Source organism: Halichoerus grypus, chromosome 2 (assembly GCF_964656455.1).
Source record: "Halichoerus grypus chromosome 2, mHalGry1.hap1.1, whole genome shotgun sequence".
NCBI lineage: Eukaryota > Metazoa > Chordata > Mammalia > Carnivora > Phocidae > Halichoerus > Halichoerus grypus.
This window is the reverse complement of record NC_135713.1, coordinates 149971340-149996745: the sequence shown is the minus strand read 5'-3', so window position 1 is coordinate 149996745 and position 25406 is coordinate 149971340. Positions and strand designations below refer to the sequence as shown.

Below are 25406 nucleotides of genomic sequence, written 5' to 3'. Positions count from 1 at the left end.
CCCCACACACATGTAAGTGAACATTCATGACTGGAATGAAAGCTTCACCAACAGTATCTCTGTTTCGTTGTTTCTTTTTATTAGGGAAAAGGTGCTGCTGGTGTCCCCCCAGGTTTATTTCAGGACTGCATGACTTGTGGTTGAGAAACACCTGCTAAATGCCATGTGGCCTCTGCCTTGGTGGGAAGGAAGAAAGATGTAGGGCTGTGTGTATTAAGGGAGAAAGGATAAAATGAAAAAGAATAAAAACTTCAAATCAACATTATACACACACTTAAAAAAATAAATATGAGGTATACAAAAGGCCTAATAATGAAGAGCTCCACTCCCCAGAGGCAGACAGCTACTTTTAAAAAACCTTTCTGGTGCAAATTTTATGGGGCGCCGCGTTTCTAAATAATATGTTTGTAGTGTTTATTTTTTGTTTACCAACTTTAGAGATTGTTGACTTCTTGCTGTGACAGATGTTTTCAGTCCTGCTTCTCACTACTGACCTTCCTCACTGGCACTCGTGGAGTGGGCGCGGGTGACTCGGGGGTTCTTTTTTTTTTTTTTTAAAGATTTTATTTTATTTATTTGACAGAGAGAGAGAGAGACAGCTAGAGAGGGAACACAAGCAGGCGGAGTGGGAGAGGGAGAAGCAGGCTCCTGGCAGAGCAGGGAGCCCGATGTGGGGCTCGATCCCAGGACTCTGGGATCATGACCTGAGCCGAAGGCAGATGCTTAACGACTGAGCCACCCAGGCGCCCCATGACTCGGGGGTTCTGCCCAGAAGATTAACTACCACCTTCCTACCGCCCTCCTCCTCCCAGGCGGCAGCCCCTCTGGGCATATCCTGGGCTGCTCCCTGCACGCCGTCTGATCGGTTCACCTTCTCCCACCCATTTTCCATCTTCAGGAACCATGGGCAGTCTACCTTGTCTTTCAACAGAATAGTTTTAGTTAGATGGTTATTTTAAAATTTGTTTAGATAAATTGAATTAGTAGGAAGGAGAGGAAGTGAACACATGGGCTCATACTGGCACCGTGAATGGGAATAGAGATTGGAGGTTGGCCACAGCTTTTTGTTTGTTTTTTAGTATGTGCAGTGTGTGTTTGTTAGGAGTTAGAGATACACTTAACGATATTTGATCTTTTTAAAACAAATTTTAAACATTTCCCCATGTCATTAAATGCTCTTTCAAAGTACTTTAGATGCATAGCAATTTTCCATATTCTGTTACCATAATATTCCCCAAATTTTGACTTTGAGGTTCTTTTTGATTTATAAATAATTATAAATTATTTAAATTATAGCTAATGCTTCTGTGGATTTTCCTTATGAACAATATTTACATGTTATCTTGGATTACTTTCTTTTAGGATAAATATCTAAGAGTGGTCATCATTGCATCAAAGAAGAACATTTTTTGAGGTTCATTTTTTCTTTCAGTTTTATTGAGATGCAGCTGACATACAGCATGGTATAAATTTAAAGTGTACAACATCATGACTTACATATATTGTGAACCTCCATCACTTTACGTAGTTACAAAGAAAAAAAAATTGTTTTTCTCCCCCCTTTTAATGAGAACTTTTAGGATTTACTGTCCTCGTAACTTTCAGGGATGGCATACAGCTGTGATGTTGTACATTATCTTGTAACTGGAAGTTTGTCCTTTTTGAGGTTCTTCATAAATATCACCAGTTGCCTTCTAGGAAGATTGTGCTAATTTACATTCTCACTGCCATTGTATTAAAATTCACTTTTTACTATGTTCTTAATACTGTCAGGGACTTCTGAAAATGTTTGATTCTGCCAGGTAAAAAGGAATTATTTCAATAATTGCTGAGAAAGTTGGAACACTTTTTTTTTTTTTTTTTTTTTTAAGATTTTGTTTATTTGATAGAGACACAGCAAGAGAGGGAACACAAGCAGGGGGAGTGGGAGAGGGAGAAGCAGGCTTCCCGCGGAGCAGGGAGCCCGACGCGGGGCTCGATTCCAGGACGCTGGGGGACCATCACCTGAGCTGAAGGCAGATGCTTAACGACTGAGCCACCCAGGCGCCCCAAAAGTTGGAACACTTCTTGACAGTTTTGAATTTTGTGTGTGTTTGTGTTGGTTGTTTTAAAGGTTTGTGAGAGCAGTTAGTTGTTTGTCTTTTATGACATGGAATTTTTTTTTTTTTTTACTTGTCCAGTTACTTAGGCTTTCCTGTGTTTTCTTCCTTTTCTTTAACACTTAGAATGTTTGCTGTTTCCAAGATCAGAAAAGACTATGGAAAATCTCAAGGTCGCTTGGAAACGGGGGATGAGGGGAGAAACTTGACAGCAGTCTTTAAACACAGCGGGCCTTTGGCTTGTGTTGGGAAAATCCATCCTGGTAGTTTAATTTGGTTTGTGCCTTGTGCTATAGAGGTGTTGAATTATTAGATGCTTCCATGAAAGTACTTTATGATGTGGAAAGCTTTTTAGATGGATGAGGAGTTATTAATACCAGTAGCTTGGAGCTCTGGGTAATCTGGCTAAACTAGTCTTCCACTCAAAGGGAATGATACTTAACCTTTTCTAATGAGTCATGGAATGTCACCAGGGAATTTGTCATATTTGGCATAAGTCCATTAGGAACTTCTGGTGTTAGTTTAGTCCTTTTTTGGGGAAAAATGAACTTATTTAATTTTAGACTAAGAGAACTTCTACTGACATTTTACGGTATTTATAAGTAGCAACATGTTATAAAAATGTTTAAAAATTACCTTTTAAAAAGTCTACATGGTAATGGGCCATGTAGCATAGTAAACTAAGTAATACTGGGAAGAGAGAAATTGGTTTACGAATTGGCTGCAGGAGATAGATCAGTATTATTTTGAAGGGATCCCTGTTTTCTGAGGTTGTAAATGTCCTGAAATTTCAATGTATTAAAATCTTTAAGCTGTAGAAGTAAATTCCTATGTCTGAGAAATTGATCGTAAAGAGAGGAAAATCTGTGTAATTGAACACAATTACTTATGCTTCTGGTGTATTTTTTTCTCCAACCTTTTTAATATGCATTTGCTTGCATATTTTATAATCGTATGTGTGTTGCCCTCCTTACTGAACAGTGCCTGTGCGGCTGTCTTCACTGTTAGTGCTGATTTTGTTTGCATATGTTGTGATGGTGTGTGTTGCCCTCCTTACTGAACAGTGCCTGTGCCGCTGTCTTCACTGTTAGCGCTGATTTTGTTTGCATATGTTGTGATCGTGTGTGTTGCCCTCCTTACTGAACAGTGCTTGTGCGGCTGTGCTGCTGTCTTCACTGTTAGTGCTGATTTTGTTTGCATATGTTGTGATGGTGTGTGTTGCCCTCCTTACTGAACAGTGCCTGTGCCGCTGTCTTCACTCTTAGTGCTGATTTTGTTTGCATATGTTGTGATGGTGTGTGTTGCCCTCCTTACTGAACAGTGCCTGTGCCGCTGTCTTCACTGTTAGCGCTGATTTTGTTTGCATATGTTGTGATCGTGTGTGTTGCCCTCCTTACTGAACAGTGCTTGTGCGGCTGTGCTGCTGTCTTCACTGTTAGTGCTGATTTTGTTTGCATATGTTGTGATGGTGTGTGTTGCCCTCCTTACTGAACAGTGCCTGTGCCGCTGTCTTCACTGTTAGTGCTGATTTTGTTTGCATATGTTGTGATGGTGTGTATTGCCCTCCTTACTGAACAGTGCCTGTGCCGCTGTCTTCACTGTTAGCGCTGATTTTGTTTGCATATGTTGTGATCGTGTGTGTTGCCCTCCTTACTGAACAGTGCCTGTGCCGCTGTCTTCAGTGTTAGTGTTGACTTTGTTTGCACATGTTGTGATCGTGTGTGTTGTCTTCAGTGTTTGTGGGAATGCAGCACAAGAGCCCGTCACATCATTTCTCACTTAGACTTTTTTTGTAAACGTTTTAATTCCAGTTTTTCCTGTAGGTGCTTAGGTTTCCTGTGTGCATTTCAGTAACCGCAAGGATTTCAGAGTTGTGTCATGGGTTCTTGGCATGCCCCGGCAGTGACACTCCCCCTTGCCATGTGCCCCACCACCTTCCCTCCCTCTGGTCGTCAGGGCACAAGACCAGGAATTCAGGCCAAGACCTTAGGCTTTACTGAAATGTTTGTTCATTTCACGTTTATTATGCCCATTAAACCACCCAAGACAAGTGAGAGCTTTTGGTAGCATAAGGTACTAAAGTGCTCCTGCAAAAATAATTCAGTATGTCAGTTCATTGAAGAGCATAAAATACTAGCAGCTTTTCATGTACTTAAAAATGTTAGTTTGTGGAAAGTATTTCTAGTGTTTTTTTTTTTTTTTTAAACCAGCACTGCCTCATCTTCACATTCTGGTTCTCAGCTGGGAGACCCAGACTAGCCGTTAATTTTCTAGTCTAGGTTGTGACTTCCCACTCTGTAAAAGTGATGGCCCTCAACCTGGTGGGATTTGATATCTCTTCTAAACCCGGGCAGTCTGCGGACCCATCTAGGGTTGCTTCCGCCCTCTGGGTCTTTAGCAGCGATAGTGAGGGTGCTGGCTTCCTGGGACCTCGGGGACTCCAGTGGACTTGTCACCTACAGAGAACAAAGGAGAACCCTGTCCCACGCAGGAGGAGAAGGGCAGGTGTGTTTCAGAGGCACGTGTGTGTCTCATCATGTGTGTGTTCGGTTGGAGTAGCTGCTGAGTGTATGGCGTTGAGAAATCTAGAGTACCGTGACTGGGGATTGATTCCTGCAGGGTGGCCCACATCACGGGCTTGAGAGTGAGTGAGCGACGGCGTCCGCGGTCCGTGCCTCAGGATCTGTCACATGAGGAGGCGGGAAGATGCTCAGCTTCCATTTGGCAGGCTCCACATTGATCTGTTTTGTATATTGGGCTTTTACTGTTGTGATGAAATACACATAACAGAATTTATCATGTTAACCCTGCGTGCGTCATTCATTGGCATTAAGCACACTCCGCGGCTGTCTATATCGAGAACATTTTCATCATCTCAAATTGAAATTCTGTACCCATGGTACAGTACTCCCCATTCCTTCCTCCCCCAGCCCCGTGTAGCCACCATTCTGTTTTCTGTCTCAGTTGGACTGCTCTAGGTACCCCGTGTCAGAATCACAATCTCTCTTCTTTGGTGTCTGTTTTCAAGGTTTGAGCATATCGTGGCATGTATCCATTCATATTCAGACGCAGCATAATATTCCACCGTGTGTATAGAATGCAGGTTGTTTGGCTGTTGTGAATGATGCTGCTATGAATGTGGTCTACCGGTGTCTGTTTGGGCCCCTGCTTTTAATCTTTGGGGTAGATAACCAGAAGTGTAATTGCTGAGCCATACAGTAATTCCACTTTAAAAAAGTTGTGAGGAGCTCCTGTATTGTCTTTACAGCGGCTGCACCATTTAACATTCCCACTAGCAATGCACATGGGCTTCTAATTTCCCTACATCCTCGTCAATATTTGTTTTGTTTTGTTTTTATTTATTTATTTTTTAAATAATAGCCATCCTAATTGGTGTGAAGTGGTATCTTCCTGGATTTTGGATTTGCTTTTCCCTAATGATGAGTGATGTTGAGCATCTTGTTAAGTGCTCACTGGCTCTCTGTGTGTCTTCTTTGGAGAAGTGCCTATTCAGGTCCTCTGTCCGTTTTTGAATTGGGTGTTTGTGTGTGAGCATGTATGAACTTTTCCTGTTCTGGGTGTCAGGTGATTTGCAGATCTCTCCCATTCTGTGGGGAGTCTTTGACGCACAGGGTTTTCATTTTGATGAAGTCTAATTTACCTTTTCCCCCTGTGTTGCCTGTGCTTTTGGTGTCATATAAAAAAAAATCATTGCCAAATCTGATGTCTTGTGTTTTCTTTGGAGAATTTTATAGCTTTAGCGCCTATGTTTAGGTCTTTGATTCATTGTGAGTGATTTCTGAATACGGTGTAGGAGTCTGACCGGCTTTCCTAGCACTGTTTGTTAAAGACATGGTCCTTTCCCTGCTGAGTGCTGTTGGTCTCTGTGACGAAAATCATGTGACCATATATGTGAGGGTTTATTTCTGGGCTTTTATTCTAATCCATTGATCTCTATGTCTTTTTATGTAACTACTACCCTGTTTTGATTATTATAGCTTTGTAGGAAACTTTGAAATCAGAAAATATGAGTCTTTCATCTTTGTTCTTTTTCAAGATTGTTTTGGCTATTTTGGAGTCCCTTGAGATTCTGTATGAATATTAGGATGGGTTTTTCTTTGTAAAAAATGTTTTTGAGATTTTGATAAGGATTTTATTGAATCTGTATGTCTCTTTGGGTGGACTTTTTGCATATTTGAAGAAAAAATTTGGTTGTTTAAGGATGCCATTTAAAAAATATTTTTTTCAGTCTCTTTCAAGTGTTTGTCCTTTTTACTCTTATGCTGTATATATATGTAGAATATGGATGTGATACATGTGGTTTAAAGAGGCATATACAAGACAGCGTGTAACTACTACTCAGGTAAAGAAATAGTTACGTGAAGTGTTAAAACCATGAAAGCAGTATGGATAATCAGCTGATGTCAGAAAACAGAAGCCTGTTCCTCAGGATGCTCTAGGAAGAACACTGTATTAGGTAGAAGTCATTAGCTAGGAATGACTGGCTCCGGGGTTCGCAGGAGGACAGCATTGCCTAGAGCCTGGGTCTAGAGTAGAGAGCTGGGAGTTTGTACGTCTGAGAACAGTGCTCCGGACACCAGGTACCAGTCTAAAGTTGTAGTCTGTTTGCCCCGGGTTAAGAGTAAAGGAACTAGAGAGCAGAGTCCTGTTGTGATAAGAATGAAAGCTGGTTGGAAACCCAGAGTAAGCTGATCTGGTTGTTGCTAATTACTGCTCTCAAACCCCACACTCTGCATAATTATAGTCAAATGTGATTGTGCATCCATTTGAATTGCCTGGATTTAAATTTGATTTTGGCAAACTGTAATGGTAGATACTTAATACAAATTTTCTATAAATCAACAAGTGCTGTCTGAAATGTGTGTTTAGCATGGTTCTTATTTTAAGTATAGGGTTTATACTAAAGGGTTTGTGTGTTCTAGCCATCAGGTGAGTTTTTGCATTTCCTCTCCCCTAAATTAATGGCTCTCCTTGAGCATTTACAATATAATTGAGTTATAAAAATAAACCTAAATTAATTTATATAGCCAGAATGTGGCAAACTCAGTAATACAAAGTGCCAGGGAGCACAGATGAGAAAGTTAACTTAACATTCCTGGTTTGGCATGAGGAAAGGGGGTTGGATATGGTTTTGGAGGAGTTTAGCAGTTGTCAGCATGAGCACCCCTGTGGGTGTGTTCAGGGGTGCAGAGGGCGTATAATAAGAGATAAAATGGTGGAAAACTTCATTTTGAAGTCGGATCACAGAGGACCAGAATTATGTCTGAGAAAGAATAATCTGGTGGCAGTGTGCAGGGTGGATTGCTGGGAGGCGGTGGAGGCTGGTTGGAGAGAGGTCAGCCATCGGCTCCAAGGCTGGGTGACTGGGGAAGGGAGTGACGTCAAGTCAAAGGGAAGAATGGTTTGGGAGGGAGTGTGAGTCCAGGTTGAGCTCTGTTAGGACTGTCCAAAGCTCGTGAAAGGTAAATTTGGAAGTAATCCCCTACAGGAGGTAGAACTTGAAGCCTTCCTTGTGTGCAAATGCCCAGAGGAAAAGCGCAGATGATGGGATCTTCTTGGGGGGCAGATGGAGGGAAAGCAGGGGCGGAATGAAGGAGGAGAGTCACTCAAACCCAAGGGAGGGAAGTCTGGAGGGGAGGGAGGTTCGGGGGGAGCGTAATCCTTAAACCCAGGCCGTGTGTCCAGCCTCAGTGGTTGGGGGCACAGGCCATGAGGGGAGCAGGATGGAGGCTTTGAGGAAGCTGGCGATCTACCACGGGAGAGGAGGGGCTTAAGCATTTGGAAGGGTACGGTTTTGTGGTTGTACATCCATTCACAGTGTTGTGCAACCATCGCCGTCACCAGAAAGGTGTTTGAATGGGGAAGACTGGGAGATAAAGTGCTGTTTGAATGTTTTTTGGTTTGATGAGTTTTGGACTATTGTTTTTTTCCTCTCTTATTCAAAAAGTGGTTATGGTGGCTTATGGGGATTCTTGAAATGCCTAAATGTGTACATGTGCACCCACCCCCATGCCGTATCCCGGTCCTACTCTCCTCTCTTACGCGGCTTTATTTTTCTTCACAGAAGGCATCACCACTTGGTATACTTTATATTTGCTTGTATGTCTTTCCCAACCAGAATGAACGATCCGCAAGACTGTTCTCTCAAGGTCGAAGGGAGCAGCGACTGTTCTGCTCATTGCTGAATCTCCAGTGCCTACCACATAGTCAAGTAAATTTTTGAATAAATGATTAAGTTTAGGCAAGTTGACATCAATTATTAAAAGGGAGAGCAAAGGGGGAAAATGTATACAGGCATAGAGTATTCACTAGAATTAGTTTTTAATAAAAATACATACCAAACAATTCTGTGTACTTAACTGCTGGTATAAACTGGCTATTAAATATTCTCACAGCAAAAATTTAGAGGCAGATTTGATAAGTTACACAGTTCATGGAATAGATAAGATAGATAAGATAAAAAGAAAATAAGCCGTATGCTCTGAAGAAGCCTACACATCGCTGAGGTCAGAAAATTATTTCTCTTGAATGCCTTCCCTCATAAGGAAGGTACTATTTGAATATAATAAATAACATCCTCAAAAAACATCCTTCCAGTAAATACAGAAGACAGCCTTCAGTACGGGTGGAAAACAGTTGGGATAGTTTTATCATGTTTAAGGATTAAACCTAGGCTGATGATGTTAACAGTAGTAATGCTGGAAGAAGAGAGATGCTAGAGACATTTTGGAAGGAAGGAACATCAAGCGCGGGTGACTAGAGGGTCTTTTTTTTTTTTATGTTTTATTTATTTATTGAGAGAGAGCATGTAAGCGAGAGAGCACAAGCAGGGGGAGTGGCAGGCAGAGGCAGAGGGAGAAGCAGGCTCCCCGCTGAGCAGGGAGCCCGATGTGGGGCTCGATCCCAGGACCCTGGGATCAATGACTTGAGCCGAAGGCAGACGCTTCACTGACTGAGCCACCCAGGCACCTCTAGAGGGTCTTTATTTACATTGAGGGGACTGGTCATAAATGGAAGGGGTGATCAGAGAGTAAATCCTGACCCTGCATGGTCCAGGAAACGGAGGTTGAGAAGGGAGACAATGTGTAGGATGAAAATAAACTCAGTACCCCTCCTGGCATGAAAATAGCTTTATTTTCAGATTATAAAAATATTCATAATGCTTTTTAAAAAGTGCCCCTCCCATTTTTTTCAAAAATACTAAAAAGCAGGATGCCTGGGTGGCTCAGTGGGTTGAGCATCTGCCTTCAGCTCAGGTCATGATCTCAGGTCCTGGGATCAAGTCCTGCCTTGGGCTCCTTGCTCAGCAGGGAGTCTGCTTCTCTCTCTGCTCCTCCCCCTGCTTGTGCGCCCGAGCTCTCTCACTCTCTCTCTCTGTCAAATAAATAAAGTGTTTTAAAAAAATACTGAAAAGCTATATATAGAAAAAACCATTTTGCAACATTTTCTCAAGTATTGTATTTTTTTCAAAAGGTTTTATTTATTTGAGAGAGAGAGCGCGTGCTTTCGAGCGCATGAGGCGGGGGAGGGGCAGAGGGAGAAGGACAAGCAGACTCGGCACTGAGCGTGGAGCCCCTCATGGGGCCGATCCCAGGACCCTGAGATCACAACCTGAGCCAAAATCAGGAGTCAGGTGCTCAACCGACTGAGCCACCCAGGTGCCCCTCAAGTATTGTATTTTCAGAGTTAAACCAACAGGTTTTAGGGTAGCCTCTCTGTCAGCTTTTCTGTATATAAGCACTGTCAGCCTGACATTTTTTTCTTGTTTTGTGAAACAAAAATATAAGATGTCTTTCATTTCCAAAAAAGGGCCTATTTTAGAGATTACAAATTTGCTTTCCACTATTACCATCTTTATTAATAGTTTTCTGCAGTTCACTAGGAAAATTGGTTGTAGCGTATAAGCAGAGGCTGTTTTACCAGTGATATTTAATGTACGTGGTCTTGCACCGTCCCTGAGCCTCTGAGACTGTCCAGGACCTCCTCTGTAAAACTTTTCTACTGAATCCTGGTCTTCTGTCTTTTCACCTTCTTCACACCTTTGAAGACACTGAATGCCTATTGCTGTATCCACATGGTGTTTGGTGGCATCCATGTTGACTCTGGTTATAAATCTGTTGTGCAAAGGGTTTCTCTACTTTTCAGAACAAAAATAGGAATTGCCATGCCGGGCCATCTGCATCTCCTTCATCTTTATTTCTCTTGCATAGAAACAGTCTTATGTGTGGTAGAGGGGGTGTGATCATAGTCAAGCTCTTGTCTTTTTTTTTTTTTTTTTTTTTTATTTTTAAATTTTTTTATTGTTATGTTAATCCCCATACATTACATCATTATTTTTAGATATAGTGTTCCATGATTCATTGTTTGTGCATAACACCCAGTGCTCCATGCAGAACGTGCCCTCCTCAATACCCATCACCAGGCTAACCCATCCTCCCAACCCCCTCCCCTCTAGAACCCTCAGTTTGTTTTTCAGAGTCCATCGTCTCTCATGGTTCTTCTCCCCCTCCGATTTCCCCCCCTTCATTCTTCCCCTCCTGCTACATTCTTCTTCTTCTTTTTTTCTTTCTTAACATATATTGCATTATTTGTTTCAGAGGTACAGATCTGAGATTCAACAGTCCTGCACAATTCACAGCGCTTACCAGAACACATACCCTCCCCAGTGTCCATCACCCAGTCACCCCATCCCTCCCACCCCCCCCCCCACTCCAGCAACCCTCAGTTTGTTTCCTGAGATTAAGAATTCCTCATATCAGTGAGGTCATATGATACATGTCTTTCTCTGTTTGACTTATTTCGCTCAGCATAATACCCTCCAGTTCCTTCCACGTCGTTGCAAATGCAAGCTCTTGTCTTTGGTTTTGTTGGAAGGGCTGTGCTCTTCTGGGCCTCTTGCTGATGCTCACCTGTGTCTTCACAGACATCCCATTTTCTTAGAAGCCATGTTTGCTTAATGTGGAGATCACGGTAACGTATGGGATGCCTGTCAGGAAAGGGTATATTACACTCACTCCATTTCTGACCGAGCAGCAGGGTTCTCTCCTTTTGCCAGTGGGATTATAATAATAAAAAAACACACACAAATAGTGATTAGAATTAGAAGAACATCATCTGTCGGTACCACCTTAGGGAAAGGTTTGAAGAGGAGTTGAAGGTGTGATGGGGGTGGTGCGCCAAAAAGTGAATTAATATATATGATTATATGAATATAAATGATATAGGTCAATATAGCCATGTATCACTGCCGTCTCCGCCTCAGTCACACCTGTTATTCTCCTCTTTGGAAGAAATCTCAGCCCCGCCTGCTGCTGAGCTTGCTTTTCTCCCTCTGGCAAGGGTGGGGGGGGGGGGGGAGGATTGGGCTTACTTAAAGGAAGTCGTGGTAGAACCAGGAATCAACATTGTGTTTAATACGCATTTGTGACTTAGTTTGTATCACCCACCCTAGTTTTTACTTTGTACATTACCTTTTCTGGTATTTGTTATGTGAGTCCACTTACACATGCACCAAAAGCACATTAAAAGTTGGTCATATGTTAGTAATTTTTTTTTTTTTTAAAGTAAGCTCTACGCCCAACGTGGGGCTTGAACTCAAAATCCTGAGATCAAGAGTTGCACGTTCTACCAACTGAGCCAGCCAGGTCCCCCTAGTAATTTTTTCCTATCATTCATTTCTGTGTAGACAAAGCTGAGTTTCATAATCTTGCTTAGTCCAACTAGAGAATTAAAAAAAAAATCAAAACTAAATTATTTTGGTAAAGTTTATATTATGTGTAAATGTATAATGTGATGTAAGTTTTGGACTTACTCCTCTCTTCCCCGATGGACAATTTTATAAATTCCCAAAGAGCCTATTTTTGTCTAGCATGTTATATTGACCTGTTTATTCTGATAGTCATCTCACTTTAATTACTCTATCATAAAAATTAGGAACTTTTCCTGTTTCATTTGAGCCCATTATAACCCTGATATCAAAATCTGACAGCATGGGAACACCCTGGGCCAGAGGGGTGGTGGAGGAGTGGGCAGAATGGGTGAAGGGGGTGGGAGGTGCAGGCTTCCAGTTACATGGAAGGAATGAGTCACGGGAGTAAAAGGCACAGCGTAGGGAATAGTCAGTGATATTGTGACCGCGTTGTGTGGTGACACACAACTCCACGTGTGGTGAGCATCGTATAAGATATGGAGAGGTCACGTCACTGTGTCGCACACCTGAAACCAATGGAACATGGTCAACTTGACTCAAAACATTTACTAAAAAAAGAAAATCACTTTGGACCAGTCCCAGTACAGATGCTGGAATCCTCAGTAAAACCTTAGCAAGTTGAAGCCTGCAGAAGAGTAAATGAGCAGTGGGTTCTACTTAGGGGTGCTGAGGTGATGGATTCCTGTCACTGCCAGCACTGTACATTAATACGTTAAGGAGGAAACAGCCCCATGTTATTGTGGGACAGTAATAACACACATACATGCCAAGAGGCATTTGAAAAAATCCAACTTTCATTCTTGTAAAGTTTTAAAAACAAAACAGCAACAACAATAAACCAATTTAGAGCCGTAGGAAAAGAATGAGATTGCCTTAATGTGTAAATAAAAGTTGTTGAAAATCAGCAGCAATTATATGTATAGTCAAGTCAGGAATAGTAAAAAGGTGTATACTGCCATTGTTGTTCATGTTTTGTTTTTTTTTTTAAGATTTTATTTATTTGCGAAAGAGAGAATGAGAGACACAGACCATGAGAGGGAGGAGGGTCAGAGGGAGAAGCAGACTCCCCGCTGAGCAGGGAGCCCGATGTGGGACTCGATCCCGGGACTCCAGGATCATGACCTGAGCAGAAGGCAGTCGCTTAACCGAGTGAGCCACCCAGGTGCCCTGTTGTTCATATTTTTAATAACATTCTAGCCAGTACAGGAAAACAAGACAAAAAGCAAGACACAAATAATGGAAACAAAGAAATCAAATGATGTGTTGTCAAAGGCAGATCTCCTTTAAAAATCCAGGAAAATCAACTGAAAGTTAGAAACGAGGGCTAAGATGGGTATCTGAATATAATATTTAAAAATTGATGATTTTATTTAATAAATGAGTTAAGAAAAATGAAAATCTTTTAAAAAGTAAATGCAGGAATAGCATGTTATTTATTTGTAATTAGTGTATAAAATAAAACTCATCTCACTAATAATTTAACAGTTAATTTTTGTTTACCAGATCAGAATACAAAATACTGTTTGGAGCTGTAGTGAATTTAAAACAGCTCTAGGTAGGGACTTTACTAAGTAGAATTTAGCACATATCTGCAGTAACATATTTTAAACTCTGGGATGCATTCTACATCTATATAAACAATTAGTTTAAACAAACACCTGCTTCCACATTCTTCATTTACGTGGAAGATCATGAGAGGACTTCCTGCTTTAGTGGACACCTGAGCACTGGCTGGACCTGGTGCAAAGGTTTCACTGATGGCTGAAAACTCAACTTGACCAAGCTGGTCCTAGGTTTTTTTTTTTTTTTTTTAACATGAAAGCATTAAGGACACAGAGTTTGGCTTTTCTTGCATGCTGGTGTCTCAGCTTTGTATGCAAAAGTTGGCTTCCAACTTAAGTAAATGATGAGAGTTTGGGTGCTGTAAATATCAGGTGCCTTTGGCCCCAAAGCCCCCACCATTCTGTAACTTTTGAGTGTAGAGCTTATCAAGGAAATTGGGTGGGTGGAGGGGACATTACGCGGTTCAGTGGGTGTGTTGTCCCAAGCTTCATGTGATGGTATATGTTACCGCATCTCATTTCTTTGTCAGGTTGTTTCCTTTTGTCCTTTGAAAGCCGGAGGAATGCAGTGAAGCCAAACCACTGGTCAGCAGAGGAAAGAGAGAATGTTTCCATTGGCTTTGGTTCCAGCGCCTTTAGAACTACCTGCCTTCTGGGTGGGTGGTCAGCAGCCATCTGCCTCGAGCCTCAGTACCTTTCCCTTTTTCCTTTCTTTCTTGTAATTTATTTTTATTTCTGTTTTATTTTTTTTACAATTTTTTTTTAAAGATTTCATTTATTTATTTGACAGAGGGAGACACAGCGAGAGAGGGAACACAAGCAGAGGGAGTGGGAGAGGGAGAAGCAGGCTTCCCGCTGAGCAGGGAGCCCGATGTGGGACTCGATCCCAGGACCCTGGGCTCATGACCTGAGCGGAAGGCAGACCCTTAATGACTGAGCCACCCAGGCGCCCCTCTGTTTTATTTTTTATACGATAGTTTATTTCCGTTTTTTTCTTTAGAGATCTGCTGTTCCCCCCCAGTTGGAAATAGTTTACATGTATGACTGTCACACATTTTACCTGGGCTTTGTGGAACACTTGTCTTAGCACTGAAAAGCTAGTAGAGATTTTAAGGCACGTGTGTGCACTCACACCATCAGCTTTTACTCCCTACCATTAAGTTCTCCCTTTTCCTCTTTGCCTGAAATAAAGCTTTTCTCAGTCATAAAAACAAGTATTACAGAAAATTTAGGGGTTTAATTATTAATAGTTTATTTGGAATCCTTTTTGGTGCTGTATAGCCAACTTAGAAGTTATGTGTATGTAGCACAGATGATGGAATGGGGCTCTCAGTTGGGGTTATTTCAGTTTCTTGGTAGATATTCAAGGGGAGTGAAACACTTGATAAGGAAATGCTGTTACGGATGGGTCCGAAGCCAAGCGGTGAGTTAGGGCTTGATCACCTTCCCGTCCAGGGTCCACCAATAACCTGGCTTCCGGATCCTGGGGAAAAGATGGATTATTTAATAAAATGCCCTGGAACACCTGACTAGTCCTGTTTGGGATAGGTAGACGGGAGCTGGATTCATATCGTCATGTCCCAGGAAACTGACTAGTCCTGTTTGGGTTAGGTAGGTGGGAGCTGGATTCATATCCTAGTGTCTAAGGAAACTGACTAGTCTTGTTTGGGCTAGGTAGACTGGAGCTGGATTCATATTGTCGGTTCCAAGGAAACTGACTAGTCCTGTTTGGGATAGGTAGGCGGGAGCTCCATTCATATAGTGGGGTCCAAGGAAACTGACTAGTCATCCAGAAGATTCATTATCCTGGCTTGAGTCTGTGTTCCCTCACTCATTATTAGGGCCCTCGGTATGGGGGCCTTGTTTGACAGCTCCTACTAGAAATAAATAGTGGGGTGTGGTGTTAGATGTGGGGTATGTAGTATTTCCCCAGGCCTCCCAATTCTAAAGAACATTGATAGCCCGTAGCCTAGTGAGCAGTTTTAAAGGAAGAAAGCAGGTAACTAACACTGTGCTCTAAGGTGGAGGGTCTGTTGCATACGCAGTATCTCCTCTGACTTGCAGGGCTGTCTGGGTCTTACCATACTTTACTGATGAGGAGGATGAGACTCCGAAGGAATGAATGAATGAGAGAGAGAGAAAGAAGCAAGAAACTACTTTTTTATGATGACAAGGCTAGTGAGAGAGTTGACATTCATACGCAGGTCTGACTGACATAATACTGCATAATATTGATGAACTAATGGAAGCTTGGAGAAAACGAATGTTTTCTCTGTTAATTTTGGTGAGTTGGTTTGTGGTGATTTAAATGTTTTAAATGAATATGGTAATTTATTCTTATAATGTCAAAATTATTTTAATAAACCATCTCGATACTTGGGAGGAGTAATTAGATAGTGTCTGGATAAAAGTTCTTTTTGTAATTTCAAAAGTTCAAAAAGAAGCCAGTGTAAAAATAGCCCCTTTACAGAAATGCACCTTATGGCCAGTTATGTGTTACATAAATAAACTCGACAGGAATGCACATTCCTTGGAACAGGAGACCACAACCACCCAGACACAAAGGGAAATCAGTGCTAGGCTATAAATATCAGTTTGTATTTGGCTTTAGGGCAGTTAGACTTCCTCAACCATTGGTCTTGGCAAGGTATATTTATAGTTAAAGTAGCTTATTAAGAGTCAAGTATAAAATGATACATAGCTGGGTCTTTGAATGTTGTTCTTCTGAGACCTCTTATATTTGCTGAGGCTCAGTGGTGGTTTGTTTTCATGTGATTGATAAAGAACATTAGAGTCCATTAATGAGACTGCCTTTTTAGCTTTTCTCTAACTTACTGAGACAAATGTTAAACATACAATAACAGAGTAGATTGATTGGTGTAATGAGTCTCCGTGTACTCACCTAGCCTCAGCAGTTCGTAGTTGTGAGCAGTCCTGTTTTATCCAGCCCGTAGGATTTTGAAGCACATCACAAACATCATATATCACTGATCATTTGTCTGTGAACATTTCATTATATATCTCTAAAAACTGGGGTTAAAAGACCAGCAAATTGCTTTACCACATTTTAAAAAGTCAACAATTGTTTAATATTATTAATGTTATATTAACATCTTAATATTAACTAATATCTAGTTAGCCTTCACATTTTTACTTGTGTCATACATTTTTTTTAAAAGTCTGAGCTCAGTCCTCTCTTGTTCCCCACGTGGTGTATTTATTGAGGGTTCCAGGCCCTGCCCTTTAGAATTTCCCTACAGTGTGGTCTTTGCTGATTGTGTGTGTCCCGGGGTGTCCGTAAACACATTTCTCTGTGTGTTCCTGAAATTGGTAATTGTGTCTGGGGGCGTGGACAGGCTCAGGTTTGTGAGGAGGCAAGATCACTTCCTGAATGGTGGTTTGTTTATCAGAAGATACATAATGGCTGGTTGTCTTCCTTTTTAAAATGCCTGGACTAAAATGACAGTATGACAATGTGTCCATTTTTCCTTTTTTAACTGGGCTATTTCTATAGAGAGATACCTTATTAGATCAAATTGTAATTACTATTTGATTACTTGGTAGTACAATTTTGTATAGAAAAGGAAGAATAAATCTTGACTCTTTTAATGTTTTAAATCGGTTTTACAGGGGTGCCTGGGTGGCTCAGTCAGTTAAGCATCTGCCTTCGGCTCAGGTCATGATTCCAGGGTCCTGGGATCGAGTCCCGCATCGGGCTCCCTGCTCAGTGGGGAGCCTGCTTCTCCCTCTCCCTCTGCTGCTCCCCTGCCTGTGTTCTCTCTCTGTCAAATAAATAAAATCTTAAAAAAAAAAAAATTGGTTTTACAACAAACAACAAAAACAGTTTATTAGCATCCCGAAACGGTGGGACTAATAGGTTGGTTGTTTTTGATACCACTGTTTATAGACTGTTAGTCATTATTAGCTTCATTGATACTCAGACCTTTTGTCCCATATGTGGCCAGTGAGAACCTAAGTTGGATGAGTCTTTTTAAGAAGACCATAGTATTATTTGACAGCTTCCTTTTTATTTGGTATATATGAGATGAGCCTAGAACGTGTCCTACCCCAGACCTGCACTCAGCCATTTCTCTGAAGATCCCTGGTCCCTGTAAGTAGTAAATGCTGTCTGGAGTCCTATTCTGGGCACTAGGGATGCTCATTTCTACAGGGTTGGTCACTTTTCCTAGACCTTTTCAGTGGACAGAGCTCAGAATTTTTAAAGCTGTATCATGAATTCATATTGAAACTTGCGATTCAAATTCAGAACTACAGAGTTCTTATTTTTCATATGTTCTCCTCATTCCCATTCTCTTTTAGTCTTATCCTTGAGTTAACGACTCTGTTGTAGAAGTCTGCTCATGCATTATTGCCCATTACTTAAACCTATCCAAATTGTTACTCCCAAGGACATTTACTTATCCTTGGTTTGCTTTTGTTCATTTTTTATAGACCACTTTGGCCCACAGCGATTTCCAGATTCACTGCGGGCATACATAATGCTCATTTAACAGTGATGTGACACTGCAAGATTTACTGAGTTTTAAAAATTGAAGGATAACATAGACAAAAGTGCATAAATATATTGTGCAGCAAGCCATTACCAGCACCCCTGAAATCCCTTTTATGCCTCCTTCCAGATCCTACTCTCCTTCCCTTTCCAAAAGAAAAAGAAGAAAAAGACAACTCTTGTCCTGATTTCAAATACTAATCATTAGTTTTGCCTGTTTTAGAACTTTAGAATTTTGCTTGAACAGTCATGATTTGTGGGAAAGAGTTCTTTCCGACTGAAGTTGTGTCCAGAAAGCTGCATCTCCATGTTTGTCCCATCGAAAGCCCCTCTGTAATACCTTTGGAATATAGGCAGAAACCCAGCATGACTGCACATTTGTCTTCAGCAGGCCAGAATTTTGTGTGTGTTAGCGGTTTCTACTCCCCCTTGTACTTGGACCCCTGCATGTTTCCCCTTTCTTTTGTATTCGGGACATTAGACTTTTACCTGTTGTGTTGCAAATAGTCTCTCCTGGTCTCTCCTTTTTATTGAAGCTTTATTGTGCTGGATTTAAAATATTTTGTGCAGTATAATCTGACTGTTGAGTTTTGACTGCTGGAGGTGGTTTAGGAAGGCCATCTCCAACCCAACATTATGAAAAAAAAATTCTGTATTTTCTTTTCATTAAGTTTTATTGGTTAATTATGTCTTATAGTCCATCCAGGTTTGAATGTAGTGTGAAGTACCCTTGTCAACATTGAAGTGTCGGTAGGATGTTTAAACATTTTTCTTTGGCCTTTTCCATTAAAAAACCTGCTGGAATTTTGTCTTCGTATGGCTACCACACTTCTCAGTTCACAGACTTCTAGAAAAGGTTTCCACTTGTGTTTTTTTCCTTCACCTTTTTGTCAACTCAGTGTTGCCTGCATGGCCCCTGACTTGCCATTACACTGAAACTAGATGCCTGGGGCATCCTTGGCCTTCTTTCTGCTGAACCTGGTGGATTGATTTTAGACCTCCTTTTTCCTGAGTAGTGTCTATTTATTATTGTTGGCAACTTTCTCCGTTGGCTTCTTTGATATAATTTTTTCTTGGGTTACTTCCTCCTTCTCTGTCTTCCCGTTCTTAGTCACTTTTGTGACCCCCCCCTTTTTTTTAAGTCCTCAAAATATTGGTATTCTCTAGAATACATTCAGTTAGATCTTCTGTATAGGCTTCACACTTCATGCTCATCCTTGGGGGACGCCATCAGTCTTATGACTGCAGTTATCAATAGTATTCTGATAACCCTCCAAGTCTCTCTAGCTAAGAATTAAAAACAAAAAACAGTGTATTTATGCCCATAGGTTTTTTAAAACTAAACCTATATCATCAGGGGCACGTGGGTGGCTTCGTTGGTTAAGCATCCGACTCTTGATTTCAGCTCAGGTCATGATCTCAGGGTCCTGGGATCGAGCCCCGCGTGGGGCTCCGTGCTGGGCATGGAGCCTACTTCAGGTTCTCTCTCCCTTTGTCATTCTGTCCCCTCTCCCCACCCCGCTCTCAGCTCATGGTCTTTCTCTCTTACACATTAAACCTCTCATCGTTTCTTTCCCTCGTCCCTCAGATCACATCTTCTGATGCTGGCAGGCTGTGGTATCAGAAATCCAGTGTGAGCCGGCAGGAGGGGGAAGCGGAGTTTACTGAAGGGATGGAGGGGTGCAGGTGCAGAGTGAGGGCCTGGGAGGCTTAGAGAGGAGAGTCCCCTCTTTGGGGCTGCAGGTTTTTATTGTGCATCCAGGAACAGGTTAGAACAAAGACGAGGGTCGTTATTCCTTAGAGCCAGTAGGCCCTGGCGTCCAGTTGTCTAGTGCCAGTGGTCTGAAATGTGTATACGATGGCTTCGTCCAGTCATTTTCACCTGGTTGTTCCTTAGGTGTTATCTGTCCTGGAGAAATCACTAACTACTTATCCCTTACAAGGAGGACACACACCGCATTCTGAGGACTGTGTGAAGTGGGAGTGCAGGTCTATTCTTGCTAGAATAGAAGTGGGGAAAAAGCAAAAAGCAGGGTTTTATGGAGTCCTTCAGTTTCCCTGTCTCATTCCTATATGTCCCATTTCTGAGAATGAACAGACTTCTACCCAGTTGCTCTGCAGAGAAACCTGTGTGTTATTTTTAAATTTTGATATGAAATTAAAATGACATAGAAGTAGCTTTTTAAAAGTGTACAGTTCAGTGTATGGCGTGTAGTCACAGTGTTGGGCAAACCACTGTCTCTTTAGTTTCTAAACTTTTTTCATCACCCCACAGACACCCACCATGGCCATATCCCGTTTCCCCATCTGTTGGCAACTCTGTTCTGCTTTTTGTCTCTGTGGATTTGCCTTTTCTGGTTGTGTCCTATAAATGGAGTCCTACAATATGTGACCTTAGGTGTCTGGTTTCTTTCACTGAGCCTAGTGATTTTGAGGTTCATCTAGGTTGTTGCTTATACCAGTACTTCGTTCCTTTCTGTGGTTGAGTCATACTCAATTGTGCACATACTCCATAATTTACCCACGGACGTTCGAGTTGTTTCCACCTTTGGACCATTACAAGTAATGCTGATATATAAACATTTTTGTAGAGCTTTTATGTGGACAGGTGGATGTCTTCCTTCCTCTTGGGTATATACCTAAGAGTGAATTACTGGGTTATATGGTAACTTTGTGTTTAACTTTTTGAGGAAATCTCCGTCATTTTAACCCTCACATCACCAAGTTTGATCGGTTGATTCTTTCCCCAAATGTCCTTGTTTCCCGTCATTATTCCCAGTGGCATCCTACTAAAGGTACACTTTCCAGGATTACCTTTATGGCTTCCTTTTTGGTTTCTTTGTTGTCACTGTGGCCTTATTCTGTGTCATCTTTCACACTCTGCAAGATTTGTTTTTTAAAATGTGAATCTCATGGCCACCTCATTGTTTTAAAAACAAAACAAAACACAAACCCTTCAAAGGCTTGTCATTGCCCTCTGGATACAGGGCTTACAAAGGCCCTTTGCTGCCCAGCTTCTGACCTTCTGTCTGCTCTCGGCTGCATGCCCTGCTTTGTTCTAGCCAGCTCCTGATCTCCGTGTTTCAAGTTCTTGTATAGGCTCCTCTGTCTAAACCTCGCAGCAGCCATCCAAATACTTTGTCTTTTTTCCGATGTCTCGTCTCTTTTTAGAAGCTCTCTTCTGTCTCTTCATGATTATAAGGTGCCCTTCTTTGGGCCCTCCAAATTACTGTACTGCTGTTGGAGCATTTATCACACATGGTACTTTCCTGTTTACTTCCATGGGAATCAGGGGCTGAGATTCCACAGGAATCGAGTGTCAGGGATAGAGTACATACCAGAAGTATGATTACTGGGAACTTAGCAGAAGTCAAAAGACGATTATTTGGTAAATTATTTAGGGAAGACCTCATGGGAAAGGGAAACATTGGTGAAGGTGTGGTATCAGTTTGTCAAATACCTATGGGTCCAGGCCCTGGGGGACCCCTGCTAGGGGCAGAAGCCAGGACAAAAGTGAGATATCGGATATCTTCAGTATTGCTTTTGTGTTACAAGCAGTAGACATAATCACTCCTGTGGAAGAAAAGCATGGAGAGAATGTACAAAGTGTTCTAGAAATTATGGTGTATTGACAAAAGTGAGAAGCAGTGATGTACTTTCTGGGACATGTAAGGGAATTCTTAAGGATAATTTTGACCATATATGCTAATTGCAGAACTTAACCCACCTCCATTTATAAAACTCCACTGGACTTCTGATGGAAAATGCAGCAAGAGGGTGATTTTCTGGATAAATTATAGAATCCTCCCAAGAGGGGCGCCTGGGTGGCTCAGTCATTGAGCGTCTGCCTTCGGCTCAGGTCATGGTCCCAGGGTACTGGGATCAAGCCCCAATCAGGCTCCCTGCTCGGTGGGAAGCCTGCTTCTCCCTCTCCCACTCCCCCTGCTTGTGTTCCCTCTCTCGCTGTGCCTCTGTCAAATAAATAAAATCTTAAAAAAAAAAAAAAAAATCCTCCCAAGACTTGAATACAGTGTTGAAAAAAATGGTCTGAGAAATATGATAATGTTCATCTAGGATGAAGAACATGACTGCCCTTAACTTCGGTGGTCTGGGCTCCGCCCCGCCCTGGTGGACTTTGGGGTAGGGCTCCGGGTGCCCTCCCTGCGCCCTGCCCTCCCCGCATGCATGCTGGCAGCTCAGGGAGTGTTTACATGCAGAAACAAAATGCAATTCTTATCTTCATGTCTTTCCATTTTCAGTATCCTTTTAAAAATGTCTTAGACTAGCTATTTAAAAGTAAAAATACATTTCTTGCATTTTGAAATACAGTACTGATTTAAAACGTTAGATAGGTCTACGTTGCCTTTTAGGCAAAAATTTAGACTTCTAAAAAATCTTTCAACTTTTGAGAAAAGTCATTCATATTTAAATATAAATAAAATTTGCCTTTAGGCTCTGTGTTTCACTGGCATGTTGGGGTGTTAAATCCTAGTTGTTGAGTAGCATCTCCTCATCCCTCAAAAAATTAAGATCTTCTCCATTACTAACACACTTTATTCAGTCCTCTGTAAAAACACTCTGGGTCGTATTATGCTTACTTTTATCATTAGACTGAACTCTTTGAGGCTGATTGCAGGAAGCATGTGAGAATCACACACCTGTTCAGGCCCCCAGCACATCCCTCCCAGACTGCTCTCTCTCCAGCGCTTGGCCCCCACTTCTCAGTTGGAGCCAGTCAGTGTTCCCTGTTTGAACTCCCTGTTGCTGATTTCTATATGCAGTGTGTGTGTATTTACTACCATGATAGTGTTGATTGCTTCACAGGCCTGTTTGTGTATTAATATGTGTCAAATTTTCTTTTTTTTTTTTAAGATTTTATTTATTTATTTGACAGAGAGACACAGCGAGAGAGGGAACACAAGCAGGGGGAGTGGGAGAGGGAGAAGCAGGCTCCCCGCTGAGCAGGGAGCCCGATGTGGGACTCGATCCCAGGATCCTGGGACCATGACCTGAGCTGAAGGCAGACGCTTAACGACTGAGCCACCCAGGCGCCCCGTATCAAATTTTCTAATTTAAATACGTGCAGTTCACTGAATGTCAATTATACCTCATTAAACTGCTGTTTTAAAAAATCTGAGATAATACCCACCATCAGTAGGTCATTATTAAGCCCTGTGTGTCTAGGAACCATCAGACTGCACTCCTGACCTGGTCCACTAAGCTCCCTTGTTGGCCTACGTCTCCCCCACTCCCCCCACTAGTCCTTTGCTTCCATCATTTTCCATCCATGCCAGAGCACTCTCTCTGGAAGAGAAAATTCTCATGATACCACTGCCATTCCTGTAGGCTCCAGCTGTTCTTCTTTTCCTGTTCTTCCTCCTCCTCCTCCTCCCTCCTCCCCCCTCCCCCTCCCTCCCTCCCTCCCGTCTTCCCCCCCCTTCCTAGTCCTTCTTAAAAAAAAAAATTTATTAAGTGATCTCTACACCCCATGTAGGGCTCGAACCCAGGACCCTGAGATCAGGAGTCGCACGCTCTTCCGGCTGAGCCAGCGGGGCGCGCCTCTCGCTATTATTGTTAAGCCACTCCTGTGTGCCAGAAACTTGGCTGGCAACGGGGTCAACACACACAGGCAAGACACGAGGAGTCTGCTCTCTCCTTGCTGAGTCTGAGAACACCAGCTGTAGACGTGTGTCCCCAAGGTGACAGAGGGCTTGTCACACAGATACACACTGGTATAAATGAAGGTTGGCTAAGCTCAGCAAATTCCCACAGAAAGGTATTTAGGCTTCGGCTGGTGCTTCTGAAAGTGTACCCTAAAGACCACAGTGTAGGAATGACTGGGAGTACTGGTTTGACTTACTGGGGGCCACAGTCTGTGAGGGCTGGGCCTGGATATCTGCATCTTAACGAGTTCCATCTACCACCGTAGGGCTGCCTAGAATGCTAAGGGCCTAGCTGGAAACCAGGGTGGAAGTGAGAGGGGTTAGAACGTGATCTCCTGGACAGTTTGCTTCCACGTCACGTCCCTGTGGTACAGAAATGGAAGTGTTTTGGCCATCAGGTGGCATTTTGCTAGTGGACCCAGGTATATCTGCTGAATAGTTTGGAATTTATAACATGTACATTCAGGTTCTGTAATTTATCTGTTGGGTGAAAATTATATGCCTAAAAGTTTTGATCAAAAAAATTTTTTTTTTCCACAGAACTCAACAAAAATCCAGTGGAAGGCTTTTCAGCAGGTTTAATAGATGACAATGATCTTTACCGGTGGGAAGTCCTTATCATTGGTCCCCCTGACACACTTTAGTAAGTACCATGGAACGGACACTAAAGTAGCTCTCTTAATTAATTCAAATGGAAACTGCTTTGGCAAACTGAAGTGAAATTATTTTTTAAAGCAGGTGAAATGGCTGTGTTTAGGTGAAATCATTTATACTAAATGATCATGTCTAGGGTTTTTGTGTTCTGCTTGAAATTCTAGTGTCTAAAACCTGTTGCTTTCTTAAATATATAATAGTTTCAGAAATACAAGCTATTTTTAAGGTGAGCCTATATATAAATAATGTATTTTTTACGTGGTTTTGGATATTGGGTTAATTTTGGCAGGATGGGGGAAGAAGAAAATCCTTTATTGAAATGTTTCTCCCCTTCCCTTCCCTTGTGCTTACTGTGCCTTCACCCCCAAAGGGAACATTGTCATTTCAAAGAGAAGTCTTCTCCATTCTTAGCACTTTATCAGTTTAATTAAAGTGTAGTATTACATCTGGGAGATTTTCATACAGAACACAGTTTCACACACCAGTGTCTCCAGGCTTGAGAACTCTCAAGGTCATCAATTTGAGGGCTTCTTTAATCGGGTCCCCACAGAATACTGATCCGAACCATGGTGTTCTGACCCTAAAATGAACTGATGTTTACCTTTTTCCAGTTTAATAAAAGTGATTGTTACAGCTAATCCCCTTTTTAAAAATTTTATTATGTTATGTTAATCACCATATATTACATCATTAGTTTTTGATATAGTGTTCCATGAAACAGCTAACCTCTTCTATTTTATTTTATTTTTTATTTATTTATTTTTTATTTGTTTGAGAGAGAGAGACACAGCGAGAGAGGGAACACAAGCAGGGGGAGTGGGAGAGGGAGAAGCAGGCCCCCCGCAGAGCAGGGAGCCCGATGTGGGGCTCGATCCCAGGACCCTGGGATCATGACCTGAGCCGAAGGCAGACGCTTAACGACTGAGCCACCCAGGCGCCCCAACAGCTAACCTCTTTTAATTAATCCTTATTAACTGATGTAAAGTCAGACAACAGATGCAGTCGAGTCAAAGAGCAATAGAGAGAGAGCTGGGGTTTCCTCAGGGTCTTGTCCTACATTTTAGATTCAAAGACCACAGTCTTATTTTCTGCTCTGAGTGTTTGCAGACAAACTTAAACTTAGGAATGTTCAGTGTTCTGTAAGGTGGGTCGTGACTACCTGGTGTTAGCGACTAGTGTAAGTTCCAT

General features: G+C 42.0%; 1 protein-coding gene across 1 annotated transcript in view; it reads left to right on the top strand.

The window, feature by feature from the left end:
• The window catches only part of UBE2G1 (ubiquitin conjugating enzyme E2 G1), a 99979-nt gene that overhangs the window by 42674 nt on the left and 31899 nt on the right, over positions 1-25406 (top strand). The window contains exon 2 of the mRNA XM_036078415.2: positions 24105-24207. Coding sequence (XP_035934308.1) covers positions 24105-24207 — 103 coding nt within the window. The remainder of the gene's footprint in view (positions 1-24104; positions 24208-25406) is intronic.